General features: G+C 46.0%; 6 protein-coding genes across 6 annotated transcripts; 2 read left to right on the top strand and 4 right to left on the bottom strand.

Annotated features, from left to right (window-relative positions):
* Positions 1–72: 72 nt before the first annotated feature.
* On the bottom strand, positions 73–636 carry C8R40DRAFT_1031946 (uncharacterized protein; the record flags this gene model as incomplete). The annotated part of the gene is made up of 1 exon (XM_046223215.1): positions 73–636. A coding segment is annotated over one exon (564 nt), but the record flags the coding sequence as incomplete, so codon positions are not given.
* On the bottom strand, positions 626–7031 carry C8R40DRAFT_1076834 (nucleoporin subcomplex protein binding to Pom34-domain-containing protein). The gene is made up of 4 exons (XM_046226949.1): positions 6919–7031; positions 5608–6869; positions 1321–5549; positions 626–1263 (listed from the first exon to the last, which is right to left on the bottom strand). Exons 1-4 carry the CDS (start codon positions 6957–6959, stop codon positions 739–741), a joined length of 6057 nt encoding a protein of 2018 aa, XP_046092268.1. The 5' UTR covers positions 6960–7031; the 3' UTR covers positions 626–738.
* Positions 7032–7056: 25 nt separating this feature from the next.
* On the top strand, positions 7057–8609 carry C8R40DRAFT_1076833 (ribosomal protein L1-like protein). Its single transcript, XM_046226948.1, has 5 exons — positions 7057–7313; positions 7367–7582; positions 7649–7870; positions 7935–8046; positions 8101–8609. Exons 1-5 carry the CDS (start codon positions 7074–7076, stop codon positions 8163–8165), a joined length of 855 nt encoding a protein of 284 aa, XP_046092267.1. The 5' UTR covers positions 7057–7073; the 3' UTR covers positions 8166–8609.
* Positions 7848–10436, bottom strand: C8R40DRAFT_1076830 (mitochondrial small ribosomal subunit Rsm22-domain-containing protein). The gene is made up of 7 exons (XM_046226947.1): positions 10056–10436; positions 9719–10007; positions 9521–9663; positions 9291–9472; positions 9101–9241; positions 8588–9050; positions 7848–8539 (listed from the first exon to the last, which is right to left on the bottom strand). The coding sequence occupies exons 1-7, from the start codon at positions 10417–10419 to the stop codon at positions 8232–8234; spliced, it is 1890 nt and encodes a 629-aa protein (XP_046092266.1). The 5' UTR covers positions 10420–10436; the 3' UTR covers positions 7848–8231.
* Positions 10437–10456: 20 nt separating this feature from the next.
* Positions 10457–12886, top strand: C8R40DRAFT_1138324 (uncharacterized protein; the record flags this gene model as incomplete). Its single annotated transcript, XM_046229453.1, has 10 exons — positions 10457–10666; positions 10720–10902; positions 10951–11449; positions 11498–11605; positions 11655–11800; positions 11860–12010; positions 12063–12283; positions 12339–12618; positions 12686–12746; positions 12799–12886. 8 exons carry the CDS (start codon positions 10460–10462, stop codon positions 12399–12401), a joined length of 1578 nt encoding a protein of 525 aa, XP_046092265.1. The 3' UTR covers positions 12402–12618; positions 12686–12746; positions 12799–12886.
* Positions 12887–12979: 93 nt separating this feature from the next.
* On the bottom strand, positions 12980–13874 carry C8R40DRAFT_1076818 (uncharacterized protein). The gene is made up of 6 exons (XM_046226946.1): positions 13801–13874; positions 13614–13751; positions 13542–13565; positions 13395–13490; positions 13242–13321; positions 12980–13184 (listed from the first exon to the last, which is right to left on the bottom strand). The coding sequence occupies exons 2-6, from the start codon at positions 13624–13626 to the stop codon at positions 13161–13163; spliced, it is 237 nt and encodes a 78-aa protein (XP_046092264.1). The 5' UTR covers positions 13627–13751; positions 13801–13874; the 3' UTR covers positions 12980–13160.
* Between the last annotated feature and the right edge of the window lie 2403 nt (positions 13875–16277).

Genomic DNA, 16277 nt, shown 5'->3' with positions numbered 1-16277 from the left:
ATTTAAATAAGCTATGTGTGTTGTCTTTCAGCTTGAAAATGTGAATCGGCGGAAAAGATACACACAAGCATATTATAATGGCCTGTAGAAAGGTTTCCAATCATATTTCCATCCAGCTCGAGATGGTGTATCAGTAGGTACCCGTAGTTCGCGAGGGAACAGACCGCGAACGCGAGCATCAAATGCTCTGGCTTCCGAAGCCTTCATCGTCTTCAATAAGTTGGATTCTTCAGGACTTCGAGCTCTGGGGTTTTCTGGCTTGTTGGCCTCCATATACAAGTGACTGTCGATGCTCGCCAATTCGTCCATAGCTTTCCTCATGCACTCAAACTTCCTCTCCGTCTCTGCCTCCCTTCTTTTCCGAATATGCCGCTTGTAAAGTAGCCACGCACGCTCTATGGTATCATGAGCTTGTACCGAAGGAATAGCGTGCTGAAGAGCTTTTTCCACATCTGGCCGCCAAGTCCCAGTAGGTGTCGCCTTATTGCGAATGTTGCTGGGATAGAGAGAACGACGAATGGTCTCTTTTTTAGGGTCCATCCCGGACTCTTTTCGAGCGTAGCATCGTATTTGGGAGTGGAAGGTAGAAGAAACAAGCAGCCTCTTCGGTGTAAGGAGGGAAGTGGACATTGAAAGTTCTTCCCACGTGTTTTGATTTACAAAAGACCCGTTCTGAATACGTATGGGGAATCAAAAGTACTACACGATAACTATAGAATACAAAAAGATCATAACTTATTATTGGAGAGCAAGAACGATATGGTTTTGAAGAAAAGTGGAAAGAATTTCACAGATATTGACTTGTCCTTCCCCCAATATTGTATCGGTCTTTGCTATGATTGGTTTTGCCTTGGTTAACAGTGTTTGGACATCCATTGCCATCTCACCAGTCATCCCTCTGCGAAATCGAGTACCCAATGACATTCTCGGACCCCGACGTTCCCTTGTCTCTGGTTTCTGAGAATCTGCCATGGTTTGATCTTCGCCGTCGAGGTCAGCTGGGGGAGCTTCAAACTCAGGCTTTGACAACCACATCGCGAGTTGAGTGATCATATATAATAAGATCTCTTCGAGATTACGGCGCGCAATGTTAACACCTCGTTGAACATTCAATTCCTTGAGTTTTTCTGACGCGACGTCTGCTCGAACGAGGCTTTGACCAGAGGGCATGTTCGTGAGGTTCCTAAGCATGTCTAGCGTGCCATTTGCCAGCTCAAGTAACGTTCCAATGGATGCCGATTCTCCCACCACGATTTTTGAATGCTAGAAGATTGAGATCTTCAGATTTGGAACAATAATTATGCACTTTCTTTGACTTACAGGAACTACCAATGCTTCGTGAAGTGGCCAATCACTTTCTTCTGCAATAAGAACTGTGTCGGCCTTACTGATGCACGTGAGGGTGAAAATGATGTTGCTCGATAGTTGAAATAGACGGTGCATGAGGTGGACGATTAGGGGTCGTTTCCAAACATCAGAAACGAAAGCATCCTTCTCTAGAAGTGTTCGTTCCTCTTCTGTCACAGGTTCAAAAAGGCTGGTGAGATGATGAGGGTGTGCGACTGCGTAGTTTACTTGTTGAAGAAGACGAAGTGCAAGGGGAGAGAACACATGAAGGACGTCTTCGATTATCGACTTCGCATTGAGGGTTGATGGTGCGTTCCGCGCCAGGGCACTGAAGACATTGACAACCTGATCCATCTCTTCTAACAAAGCAAATGTGATTGATTCGCCTACAGTCCAAGAAAGGGCTCGGGCGATCTGGTCACCGTAAAGCTGTACAAGACCGCATGCCTCAGCGTCGAAATAATGGTTGTTTCGGCCCAAAGCGACAATAATGGCGGAGACGATGGAGAGCATACAGCAATATACATGGTGAGCAGGACTACGATGTCCAGGTAGCTCAGGTAGAACCTCATCTATAAGTCCTGTACTAGCGGCCTTGCTAATTGAGTTATTGCAGTATGCCGACAATAAACCTTCACTGGCTAATCGTTCAGCTGCAGACGGTATGCTGGCAAGGGCCATATGGAAGGTGAGCAGATGAGGGGTATATAACGGCCTTCTGGTTGAAAGTAGGAAGGTCGGGTCTGACACGCCAACGAGGTCGATATGTGCATATAACTCGATGCTTGCTTTCACAATGTCCGCCTCTTGACACTGTGTTAGCCAAACTGTTGACGAGGGATTGACGTCTAATCTTGTACATTGCTCGAAAACAGCAATGAGCAGCTCCATATCCTTATCCAGATCTATACCAACTTTCGTACGAGCAGCCATGAAGGTCAGGCGTAAAGCATCGATTACGAACTTGACAGCCGCTTCGACAATTGATAATACTTTAAGCCTTTGTTCAGCGCTCAGAGCTTTTGGTCGTCTAGTCAACGATCGAGCATTCTTCACGCAGAAGTACAAAAGTTGAAGAAGAGGTCGATGGAAAGGCATACTGAAAATACCTTGTATTGATTTCATGGGTGATTGGTACTCGTTGAGAACGATGCCTCGAACATTTTCTAGTAACTCGATAAACGGCTGAACTTCAGAGGCGTTTTCTGAACTGTTGAACCACGCCAATTCCAGTATCGACACCAAAAAGGCTATCCGGGTTCCATGAACGATGGCCACCATGTCTCCTAGTCGATTCTCCTTGTTGATGTCGAAAGAAACAGATGCGGCTATAGTGAGTAGGATCGAACGCTGAACGACATCAGCCGATAAGGGGGTGATTTGATGCAAAATGAAACGCCAAGCATCGACGAGAGCTATTTGTGTGTGTGTTAAAGAAAGGTTTAAATTAATTGATAAAAGCTGCTTTTCCGCAACATCCATCTTTTGAAGCGACATATTGTCTGTGCGATGCCCTCGTAATCGACTCCGCAGAAGGGAAACTGAAAAGGAAAATTCGTCTCCAAACTCACGCTCTTCGATGGCGATCTTTGTTTCGAGTTGAGAAATTGATAGAGTGGGGAATGAAGATTTCAGCGTCTCAGAAAAAGCATCGTACAGGGCGGGGACATAAGAGCTAGGGGTCGCCTCAGATATCAAATCGGTCAGTTCCTCCAAGGACCGGAATTTGGACTCTATCTTCTGAAAACTGACTGGCTTTGCATTGGCAGATCTGCGCGTCTGATGGTGAATTCCAATGTCCAGCCCAATGACGTGAAGCGCACAAGATTTAACATCTGTTCGGTAGCAATGTTCAGCGACGGCGTCGTGCACATTCGATCTTCGCTTTCCATCCACGAAAACGTAGTCTTCCGTCTCAAAGTCAGGAATGGGTCCCAGCTCCGAGCAAGCCAGCATAGTGATATGGTCCCAAACTTTAGGGTCTAGGCGCAGATCCTCGAGTAAAGGTTTGTGTTCAAGGCCATGGCGCCATACCACTACCAGAAAGCGTAAGACACAGGCCAGCAGTTGTGGGTTGGACTCCCACAGTTGCTCCCAGTTCGCAAGCGCATCTCGAGCAACATCAACTGCATTAGGGATTTTTGGAAGAGCAGATGTTATTTCAAGAGGGCCGGTTCCTTTTCCTTTTACATCTCGCTCTGCGGCTACCCCCAGAGAGCGGAATTGTCCAGAAACAAAAAGACTGGCTAGTGCTGGCTCTGTATCCATGGCGACGGTTATGAAGTTCCATGTGGAGTAGCGCAGCGAGAGATCATCATACGGATGCTGAACGACGCGCACAAATGAGGCCACCATACCTTCAGGATCCGATAGGTGACCGACCAGAGTAGACGAGTTGGATCGCGACATTGAAAGTGAAGAACATATGATGGAAAGAATCTTGATAGCTTCAAGAGGAACGATTGGTCCTGCGTCTCGTTCCTTGACATAGAATGTCAATGCATCAATAGGATTGACCTTTGAACGATAAGGATCATGAGAGGCTGCACCACCAGTGATTTGAGCGCACAAAGCTTGTTCTAGAAGGCAAGTCTGGTGAGCCACTTCAGAAGCACATTTGCGCTGGAGTACTAGCCGAATGAGTTGTAGATGGGATTCGAGGAGATATATAAGACGCCTAGCATCGCCAAAGCGTCTCGAAAGATATAGAGCTTGAAGCATCTGGGTACCCGCAGAGACTGCAGACATCAAAGGATTGATGGCCAATACTGAGGCCTTGTACAACAAGAGATCGAGGATGGCCTGACTCAATTTTGGAAATGGTGCATCTTCAGCAATGGGAGGTGTATACTGCAAGACTTTCAAATAAAAAGAGGATATCCGTCTGCCTATTTCGTAGCGGTCACCAAGCTGTGCATATTTCCAACCCAAATGCTCAAGCCATACCTCTGTATGAACGAATCTGGCTGCACGCATTAAGACCTCGTCTTTAAGCTTCCGAACCTGCAAATCGTCGGGCACAAGAAGGAGAGAAGCCTCTTCACAAAGCTGTTCAACGAGTTTCAGAATGGCTAGAGTCATAGTGTAACGTCCAGTCACTCGCTCAGTGGAAAGGGCAGCAGAGGAAAATCCTGGGTTCTTTTCAGATCCAAACAACGCGGTAGTAGATCGAATGTAGATCCAAACTCGAATGGCATAATTGGGAATAGCCAGGATAGCAGATAATACGCTTATGGCAGAGGTGATGAGTTGAGATGGAGGAGATGCCATCGGATGAGCATTGTAACGTGCCAGCGCTTCTTCCAGTATACTAACAGTGAGCTGAACTAGATCTGGAGTAGACGGGGTAGACATGGGGGAAAATTCCGCCTCCAAGGATTGCATAAGTTGCTCGCCCTGAGCTGGATTGTTATGGATGACGCTGCGGACAAGATCTAGTATATCGGTTATCAGCGTCTCGTCGGTCGCACCATCTATCTCTAAGCCGATATCCTTCAATGAGAGCGTGATTGCCGACCCATGTCCCATTTGCCCAAATGAGTTGGATTTAAAGCCGCTACTGGGGCCGGAACGCAATTTGAACGCATACGCCATCAGCACTTCTAGAAGTAATTTCCATCCAGAATGCTCGTGGTGCCAGATGACCACTAAGAGGTCGCCGCCATCGCCATTGAGAAGGCGCCCTTTAGATCCCACAGGCAAAATGCTACCGCCAGGAAGAATGATTGGCCGAACATTTGCGTATGCCATACCAACCGTGGAGCCTGCCTCTATTTGTCTTTCGTACAAGGCATGGACGCCGGTCTGACCACTCGCAGGGATTACCTGGGAGTACGTAGGTAGTTTATCCAGGAAGTAGAAAACATGTCGAGCGCAAAGTTCGCGGTCTTCGGTAAGACCATCAGCATCTGAAGAATGATCCGCAGTCGACAAGGAGTCGGTGTCCAGGAAACCAGCGGCTGTCATAGAACGCAAGAGGCGTATGAGCGGTCTACATTGTATAGGGAATCTCGTCCTACAAACATCGAAGATAGCTCGGCGCGCAAGGCCTGCTTTCCAGTCTACTTGCCAATATTGGCTGCAAATTCCTGCAACAGACTGGGCTTCGCTGCGTCCAAAAAGGGCGACCCATACCTCGACAAAGAGATCAAATTCAGGGATAATCTCAACAGGAACGAGCTCCACAAGTGATATTACAAGACCTAGCTTATTGCATGTTAAATTTAAAAAATGAGGTCGAGACCGGTAATATAGACGCACCTTTGAACACTGAGCGAAATGCAATTGCATTAGGATCAGTGACTGTAGAACCCGTTTTCCAAGCAACCGAAGTCACGAACAACGGAGAATTCGTCAACAAAGTTTCCATTAAACTAAGCAGGCCCGATTTTGGCTCTAAGCAGGTGCGAGACATCAGAACATGGACGGCCTCGCGATCCTTCGAGTATGTTCTGTTGAATTGAGGAAGCACCAGTTCAAAGAAGCCACGATAAGAGACGGGAATTTCTTTCATTTCCATTGCTTTCGCGCAGACGGAGGACAAGACGAATGTCCAAGCCATGTATGTGCAGGCAAATTGACCTGTACCTCCGGCGTAAATTAATTCGTGGATACGCTTCATGGAGTCCGGAGACGCAATATAAAAATCTCGACGTTGTGGATTATCGGAAATCTCAATCGAGGAAGAGTCGGCAACGGTTTCAAGTTCTAGGACTTCGATGGTCAGGACGATCCATAATGTCGCTTTATCCCGTTGGAGTTGCGCCCCTTCGTCGTCTAGCAAGAAAATGGCATTCTCCTGCTCCATGCCTAGTTTGAGATTGTATGCAGTTGCCAACACCCGTTCTACCGTTGTGCCGTCACATGCGACTGAGCCCCATAATGTCCAGAACAGCACCTCCAAGATCACCAACTGCTCTTTGATATTCTGCTTCGCCCATCGGGAAGCTTTTTTAGGATCGCGGTCTACATTTTCCGGAAGGCTTTCCCGTGCTTTACGCTCGTATTCGACGAGAAGAGAGAGTGCGAATTTCTGGCCATCCGGGAGTATTGTGGGTAGTATCGAAAGTGCAACTTCGTGGAGTGGTTCTGACGCGTTTTCTTTGGCACGAAAAAGCGGAACGAGAACACGAAGGAGAGACAGGCGTTCAAGGAAGTAGAATGGAGTGATGGCTTCGATGAACTCCTGAATCAAAGAGCTGTTGTCGGCAACATCGATGGGAAGACCTTCGTTGTATAAGAAAGAGCGTAAGAGAATCAAGGAAAAGATTTCATCAATTTGGAAAGCATCGCTGATGGCAAGAACAAAGTCCTTGTCGGCGTCTTCAACACGTAGGACCACACCATCGTGGAGGGTTACCGTGCCACTATTGATCTTTTTACGCGAGGCGGGGGTAGGCCTTCCAAAAGGATCAACGATGGCCTTCAGCTGTGATATTCGTAGGGTTAAATAGCGACCAATTTGCTCGTAGTTCGTTCCTTCGACCTGACCACTTAATACTGAATGAAGTTGTGTGAAAGTCCTAAGGAAGGTTTAAGCATCGAAAAATAGTATAATTCTATCAAACATACACATCTATGAGATTGGATCGTTCCGAGAACCTGCTAGACATGGCCAACGTGAAAATTGGGACCTCCACTCTCTAGTGCTATGGCCCACTACGCGTGTCACATGGTACCGCTTGATTGGCGCTTAATAAGAATTGCATAATTTCATCTACTCTTTCATGTCCATTCTTCTATCGCTCAGCAGGCAATGTTGTCGCGGCAACGTAAACTCTATCCTACTCAGCCGGCCTTTTACACAAACCTTCGTTGTCCAAGCTCGTGACAAGAAGCAGTCAAAAATTCGAACGCCGTCCAAGAAAGCTTTAGCCGCAAAGCAGAAGAGAAGGGCTGCAAAAGCTGCACTCAAGCAGGGCAAATTAGAACAATTGTCACTTCTCGATGCCATTTCGACGCTACGCGTGCGTAAATTCAGTGCTGGTATTGCGTCTCGATCTTGTAAAATCTTTTTCAGGCAACAGAGGTTGCTTCACCGAAGGCCATGTATGAGCTATATGTTAAGACGGAAATGGGCAGCGGTGTAGCAGTGCCTAAGGGTCGTTTCAAACTGCCTAAAGAAGCGAAGGCGCGTGCCGAGGAAACAGTCCTTGTATTCGCTGAGGGCAGACAAGCAGAGGAGGCAAAGAAGGCTGGTGCCCATATAGTCGGCGGTATCGAGCTTATTGAAGGTGTATGTTTCCAAATCAGCTCTCGGTACTCAACGGGGCTCCTAATACAACTTCGACGTATCTCATAGATACTCAATAACCGTATTCGAGCTTCGACGTATCTTTGCACTACTTCCTTGATTCGAGCTATAACACCTCGACTGGGACGTTTCCTCGGTCAACAAGGTCTTATGCCTTCGGAGCGACGTGGCACTGTCACGGATGACATCGCAGGATACATCGAACGTATCCAAGGTACTAGTGAATGGAAGGCTGACAAAACCGGGAATATTCATATGCCTATAGGCTCGGTTGGTTTATCCAATTCGTTGAACTTATATGACTCTGACCAAGTCTGACCAACCCCACCGACAGATGCATTTCTCTGCCGACGAGGTTGTACGGAATTTCAGACACTTCATGGCCTCTGTCAAAAAGGCAACAGGAAACATCAAAGACAATCGGCAGAAAGAAACTAAAAAACCAGGTAGAACCTTCAAAACACACTTCCACTGAAAGCTTACCTGTAATCTCTCCTTAGTGGTCATCAGCAAGGTTCTACTTAGCTCAACTAGAGGCCCTGGTATTCGTATAGCAGATTATTAACCGTTAATAAGTATACGCACAATCTTCCATGTGTAGTAGTGATAAATTTGAGTAGAGGGTGGTTACTTAAACACTGTCGTTCTCGAGCCCTTGCGAAATCCTATCCCTTCTCGACTTTTTCCTGTTCTCCTTGATATTCTCCGAAAGGGCTTCGTAGCTTATCCGGGTCTGTTCCTCGACAGTTCGACGCTTGCCAATGTCTGCCCCTCTCACTGGGCCAATGCTACCGTCGCGCTTTGCTCGGCGAGGCTGATAGCGCTCCTGCGGTGGATTCTTAGGCTCGTGTGGAAATAAATCACCCCAACTCGACTTTCGTGCATCATAATACGGTTGCTTTCCTTGAGATCTTGGGACTGTCAGGCGCATTATTTTCCCTTTGAAATTGTGAGCGTTCAGTGCGATTGGGCGTATAGATGAGGTACCTTCCGGTGTACAAGCATCAAGGATGATGTGACCACTTTTCTTTAAAGGTGAGAAGACGAGACGAGGCCAGCTGTAAGCTTCTTTTCGTAATTCTGTCTGAAGCTCGTAATCAAGAGGCACCCGTAGTGGATTTGAAAGTTCAACTGCATGAGGTGCATCTGGTGGCATTTCGCCTACATTATTTTCATCGTGCAGTCTTAGCTCTTTCATAATCGTCTGGGATTCTGCTTTCCTATCGAGTTCCCTTTTTCCCGTTGCTCCAATTCGTCCCGATTTGCTTGAAGGACGAACAGGCCTTGCTCCGCGTTGGATGACGACATAAGAATAACCGATATCCTCATGGCCAACAGTCGAGTGTTTTGTGAGACGTATAAACGACGGCCTCTGCAAGCGTTGAGAAAATCCACAGGCCAATTGTGTGGTGCCCGGGTGAAGCAAGGGACATTCACCGTCATGTGGGCACTAGCGAAACAAATGAGAAAAGGATACGCAGATAATCGCTTCAAACTGACAGGAGCTACCACGTGAGATCCTCGGATAGACCAATCCTCGGTGGACGGGTCTTCCATCTCTTTCCTCCCCATTTTCAGGAGAAGCTCTCTTGCTTCCGCGATGTTTTCAAATCCGCTCGTGGTGTTATGATCTATCAATATCTGGCTTCCGTCAGGAACACGTCAACACAATACGCCGGCGGTTACTTACCAGAGTATGAGCACCGCTCTCCCACATTTCTTTGACAAGAGATTTTCGAGCAATGTTTGTGGGAAGAGAGGTTAGATTGAAAGCCGACAAGGCGATGGTATCTTCGCCGAGGGATCGAGCCATTTTATTATCATCATGGAATGCTCTTTGCCATATTACGGTCAGCGTGTCCTTCTCGAGGTCTATTATATGTCGTTATTGAAAATGAAACATAAACGTGATGAACTAACCTCGGAGTAGGCGTTTACCAATAGTAACGAGCCCGTCCCTTTTATCAATAGCAATGTAGGTTTGAAGGGAGGTATCAGATATCTTCAAGCCTTCCATATCTTGTGAAACGTCGACACCTTGTTGGAAGGTGTGGGCAGATGCCCTGTGAAACTAAATAAGAGGGACAGAAAAGTAGGAAAGGCCAACCGGAAACCAACCAGAGTCCACTCCCTGTTGCTGCTCCCCAGTCAATTACCTTTGAAACGATCCAATCAGGCCTGAGACGATGTTTAACGTGAGTTAACACTGCACGTATAGCGGAATAATGTGCTGGAAGCGCGATTGAGGCAAACGCGGTCCCATCACGATCTGAATGGCGTGAAGCTTGATGTCGCGAGCGATACTTGACCTCGTATTTGGAGCCCCAGTCCGCATTTTCCTCGTTTTCGCTGTCTCCTCCTTGGAATAATCGCTTAGCGTCGTTATGAAGCAATGATTTGTCCGACGCTACTAAAATCAGCTCGAAGTAGTTTGTGGCAGCGTTGGACCACTAACTCGATATCAGGAGATTGATAGAATTCTGTAATTCTACGGGCAAAATTATGGACCCAATTCTCTGGCTGCCAAAGATTGCTGCTGGAGATTTCCTTTCCAAAGAGTCTTCTGGAACGGGAATTTCGGTATTCCGGCTTTCCTCGATAGACTCTGAAGGGATTATATCAAGTTCCCGATGTGAAGGAACAGAAACCTTGTGACGAGTCAAGGAAATATCGACATCTTTCAACAGAGCTTGAAGACTGGGATCGAGATCCAGAGAAGGTTTGACCTGGCCGAAGGAAGATGTAGCATTGGAAAACCAGCGGGTTTTTTGGACAGTTCGAAGCAAAGTTTTCCAGTTATTTCTTGTAACAAGGGACATGAAAGTTTCGTTCAAGCTCGCGTCAAAGCACGTGCCCAGGATGGCTCCTACGATAAACCACAACGATAATGCGCTGACTGACGTGGAAAGGCCCAATAAACGTGCTAGAGTGGACGCCAATGATAAAAATGGCTTTGAACTCGAGCATACGAGGGGTTCCGATCTTCATGAAAAGGAGGAGGATGAAATAGATGAAGTCCCGGACATACGAGAGGAAGTCAAGGCCTCTGATCTTCATCTAGACACTGTATGTTCTTCACTTTAAGAATTGCTCTGTAGTGTTTCTTGAGCCTGCATTAGATCAATCGGGCTGTCCTCGACTTTGACTTTGAGAAAGTCTGTTCGGTCTCTACATCGAACATAAACATTTACGGCTGCCTAGTCTGCGGGAAATATTTTCAAGGCCGGGGTCGCAAGTCGTATGCGTATGCCCACTCAATTCATGACGATCACCATGTTTTCATCAACTTAGAGACTACCAAGGTACGCGTGATTCACAATATCTGCTTCCAGTTAACCAACAATTGGTAGGTGTACGTGCTACCAGAGGGTTACCCGGTCTCGGACCCTTCTTTGGAAGATATCTCCTTTGTACTCGCACCGTCCTTCGACAAGACATATACATCTACTCTCTGTTCTGCTTCGTACCCTACAAGAATGTCGTATGACCTAGCTTCTAAAGCTTATTTACCCGGCTACGTTGGCCTCAACAACATCAAACGAAACGACCACATGAATGTTATCATACATGCAGTCCTTCACGTCACTCCATTGCGGGACTATCTTCTGTTGTCGAACTTTCACGGCAAAGAGTCCGAGTTGCTTAAGCGTTTTGCGGGTTTAGCAAAGAAAGTATGGAACCCAAGGCTATTCAAAAGCCAGGTCAGTCCTCACGAGTTTCTGCAAGAAGTAAACAGGGCAAGCTCCGGAAAATTTCGTCTGGAACAGCAGGGGGATCCCGTTGAATTCTTGGGATGGCTACTGAATCATCTACACAAAGACATGGGTGGTTCCAAAAAGAAACACTCCAGTGCGAAAATTTCTTCCCGAGTCTAGAACTTACTGATTCTGTACATAGGTATCATATTTTCTATCTTTCAAGGCGAGCTTCGCGTCGAAACACAACAAGTGCTTGTGCGTCCAGACGCAGGAGAAAACGAGAAACCCCGCTTTGATATTGCTCGAGGTATAGTTCCTATCTGACTCCCCTTTCTTCTTCTTATCGTGGCTGGAAGACATCAAATCCACTGTATCCCCGTTCTTATTTTTGGCAGTAGACCTGCCTCCGCCACCACTTTTTCAAGATTCCGTGGAAAAGAACATCATTCCTCAAGTGAGTATCCAGTCTGTGCTTTCCAAATATGACGGAAGGACGACGCAGGTAAGCTCATTAGGACCCTTTATCTCTATCTTATGCACCTCTTGATTAACCTATCCCAGGAATCATCTGGACAATTGCGACGATACAAATGCCAACGCCTTCCACCTTACATCATATCTCACTTTAAACGATTTACCAAAAATATTTTTGTGGAAGAAAAAAACCCCACCATTGTTACTTTTCCGCTACGAGGTCTAGATTTTGGAGATTGTGAGTTCTGTATCCCGGTTCCCTCAAAATGAACTCGCACTCAGCCATATAGATGTCGATCTCAAGGCTTCCCAACCACCGCCCATATACGATCTGGTTGCCAATGTAACACACGAATCAGTCGCGGGAACTACCCGCGACAAGGAGAACACCGTTTGGAAAGTCCATTTACGGGCTGGAGAGGGTGAATTCGAAAAATGGTATACCATCCAAGATCTGATCGTAGAAGAAACACGAAAAGAAATGATATTTTTAGGGGAAAGTGTTTTGCAAGTAAGTTCTTTTTCCGCTCTACTGTAACGAGCATTGCCTGAAGTCCTTCTGCCAGATCTGGGAAAGGAGACCCGATCGAATATCACATTCTAAAGTCGACATGGTTGTCGATAAATGATGTGATTTTTGTGAGCGAAATGATATACTCTACAACCTTATAGGAAGACGCCGGCACTCTAGAGGAAGCGGAGATATCAGTCTTCACGGACGCGGCAAACTGTTGGTGTACAAAGTATTTTCAGTACTTACATTTGTGGATGCCTTTACTAGGGTCTGACTGCGGTCTAGCTGTCACAGTATCGCTGGAATTTGTGACGGGTTTTGCACTGGCTTCTCTGTTTTGAATTCATACAAAATAAGAATCAATATTGATTCAAGTCAAATGGACATTCGGAAACCTACGATGTTTCTCGCGGGTGGTCGTAAAGATAGGGCTTGAAGACATAGAGACTGGAAACGATTCCTAATATCGATGGTGAATACTACAGTGGAACGCTTATTTCACAACCATTTACCTGCTATGCCTGCGACTATATAAGGCCCAAACCGACTATGCATCGAATGAGCAAGTTTTTCAACAGTGATGGTTAAAGACAACCTTCGACTTACGGCAACCCCAGTCAGGCTTCATTGCTTCATTGAATCATTCACGGTGTTTTCTAATTTGGAACTCCGCGAAATTTGTGCCGCGGTAAGTGTCTATCAACCAGATCCAAAAAACTAGATTCAATAAACCAACTGCTTGTACATACTACTACACTTTACAGTATTCACCGTTTGCATGAACTTTGAAAACTATTAGGATCCTCAGGCCTCTTCAAGAATGCTTTGTTTTTCAAAGAAATTTAGATTTTATAAGGCGAATGTATAAGTACCGTCAATCGGTACTCTGGCCGAGGGCCTATGTAGTGCGTGTGTTAGTATGAATTATCATAACTGATTGTCGCTGAAACAGTACCTCAAGAGCATTCTTGGACGCCTGATTTTTAGCTTCAGCCTTAGTGGAAGACTCCCCTTTACCTTTGGTCTCCCCGTTGACTTAAGCCCATGGAAGTGAGAATTGATTATGGAAATGGATTTATGCAGAGTTGTGCATATTATGCATACTTACCTTTGCAGATCACCGTCCAGACTGCTTTGTCTGACGCCCCTACGGACGATTCCTCGAATGAAAGAGAAGCAGGACTTCTCCCTGAAGTTTGGAAATCTATAGCAGCTAGATGTTCAGTGACATTGAAGAAATGGAAGAACAACTTACAGTTATTTATCAGCGTGGTGTATTCTGCAAAATAATGAGATTGTCGTCACGGGCAGCCCCAAGACAACTCACTGGTCTGGGACATTTTGAGAAAGATCGTCTGATAATAGTGCGTTCAGAGCCTTTTTGTAGGTTGTTTGAAGCAAGGCAAATGGATATCATGAGTCGTAACCTGAGATATCATGTAGTACCGGCATCTAAGACAATGTCCTCAGGCAGCTCTAAGGCTTTCAGAAAGTATCCCGGTGAGCTTGTTTACCTCACTTATCGCAGTTGTAACGATTCTGAAGACAAAGCTAGGATATACTGAGTAAGTAAAGGTGCGAGCGGCTATCTTGCCATAAATCAAGCATAGACTGACAGCGAAGTCATGACGCTTGTGACAGCAATATACCACTTCGAACCCGAGATTGCAATCGAATGGAATAATTGCAATCCCCAAAGTCGTTGAAAACCAAAATTGCTTACGATGGTACAGGTACTTTCTTTATTCTTATCGTTATATCTGTTCTTGATCCCATGCCGCGCTGGGTTCCCCCTGCGGTTTCGTATTGAACCATTTTAGTACAGATTTGTCCTTTGTTGACCATCAGCATGCTTGGGCCCAAAGCCGTAGGAATATACTCAATATACAAGCGGATATCATGTTGCAAAAATTATCGGCAAATAGATTATAGACTAGACAAATTAGCAGAGACTAGGTTCTACAAAAAAACACGATAGACATGCAATACTTGAGCGAAAAGAAAGTACTACTGAATATTTATAGCAATCGGATGAGGACCGCCTTACGACCAATTAGTATCGATGAGGGTCTTCAAAGCTTGATTTGCAGCAATGTCCCGCGCAACATGCTTTTGGGGACCGGTCCCACTACCCATAACTTCTCCGTCGACTACAAATTTTTCAAAGGACAAGAACAATTATTGGGCAAGGATAGTCTCACTTTTGCATATACAATTCCACTGCGGAGCATGGGGGAGCCCAGAGGTGGAATCCAGCCAGCTCAAAGCAGAAAGGCGGTTTTTACTTTGCAGGACTAACGCCAAAAAGGTTCCTGAGAAGATATGACGAAGGGGTGTAAGATAGCGTACAGTTGTTGAGCGCGAAAGCGCCGTCTGATTTAGTAGTGTGATTACTAGTGAAAACATAGTGAGAGTGGCTAGCTTGCTCGCACCTTTTGCCATTTCAAATTCAGTGAGTGTCCAGAAGTTAGGGAAAACGCCTTGAAATTCAAGTCTTTTATAACCACACAAAAACACCGAGCGAGTTTAAATGGAAAACTTGCAGCAAGAGTGAGCACTAATCGTGAGTTCGCAAGCGATCGGTTGACTTCATTCATAGTAGTTGGGTATTGACGCCGTTATCCTTTGCATTAAGCCGGAGAGGTGCTGAAGAGCAAACCATTTTGAGAGCTAGGAGGCTCAAGGGGCTGAAGCAATTGTGCAAATTCTCTGAGAAGGAAGGCCAGAAACCGGGGGCGTTTCGTAACGATGAGATGCCTTTCTCATGATTCGTTTCCTCGAGCCCTGGCCGTAGTGGCATGACCCGTATTCTTGGATCCACCTGGATCTTCCCGGGATAGCTTGCTGTGTTCATCTGATTTTAAGTACGGAGAAAAAATAACCATTAGGACCGAACCTCACTTGACACGCCTATGGGCAAGTGTATTTTTGCGTGTCGTCGCTTTTGGTAGGTTTTCAGTTGAAAATCATAATCGAAGAACTGTTGGAAGCTGGTAGGAAGGTACATATGTAAAGTACGATCGCGCGACAAAGAACATGAAGAGACAGATGATTGGCTTGGCTAACCGGCGGGGTCTAAAGCGGCGCTTATACGCGAGTAGTTTGGGCCGAAACCCTGCCACAAGTTGTATCCCTCCTCGGGCTTCCAGTCAAGGACCCCTGAGGACCTTTCTCAACGACCAATCCATTCACCGACGATCTCCGAATCATAGGCAATATGATGAGTCCAAAAATTTGCCCGATACACAAATAGAACACAATCTTTGGGTATTATACATGGTGGCTTGTTATACCTGCTATGCGAGCTTTAAAAAATGGCACTGTGGCCAGTAAACTGCTTGGCAAGGATCCAAATATTGGTATCCCGTTCGTTCCCAGATTTTTGAAGGTAGCTCGAGCAATTTGAGTGCCACGCGGCCGTGAACAAGTAGGCAAGGTTGGGTGTTCATTGCAAGAGTATTCTACATGTGGACTGGAATGTTGTTTTTAGAAAAGCTGGTTGAGAGTTGAGATCGTTATTGCTTTACGGAAGGTGACTTTCGACCATAAGGATAAATTTTCGCAGAAGAACTCTTCGCATTAGGAGTCTGCAACCAGTCATGGTGACATAACGATCCTCAAGGTTGAGGCCCAAATCAAGATGGATTGAAATCCTGATCTCAGATCCTGATCAGGAAGGTATGTCGTATACCGGAAAAGCTCCTTGACTCGTCCTATGTAGCGGGAATGAGATAACAGTAAATTACTAACAAGGTGTTATGTCTCAACGAGACAAATGCCACTAGGCCTCACTAGGCACAATCTCTAAATTCGAGATATTCGGAATGGTGAAGTGTGTATAGCTGAAAGATATGCGTAGGTACAGTATGACACAGTGATGAATTGCATACGCCTACCTTTACCCCCTACGTCAGGAAGAGATAAACGTCCTTGAGTTTTCGCTCACGAACTTTGTTGCACAGACTCTTGATTATGATCTATGCATAACTAC

The sequence above is a fragment of the Lentinula edodes genome, assembly GCF_021015755.1.
Source record: "Lentinula edodes strain Le(Bin) 0899 ss11 chromosome Unknown C8R40scaffold_1, whole genome shotgun sequence".
NCBI classification, from domain to species: Eukaryota; Fungi; Basidiomycota; class Agaricomycetes; order Agaricales; family Omphalotaceae; genus Lentinula; species Lentinula edodes.
This window is presented reverse-complemented; position numbering and strand designations above follow the sequence as displayed.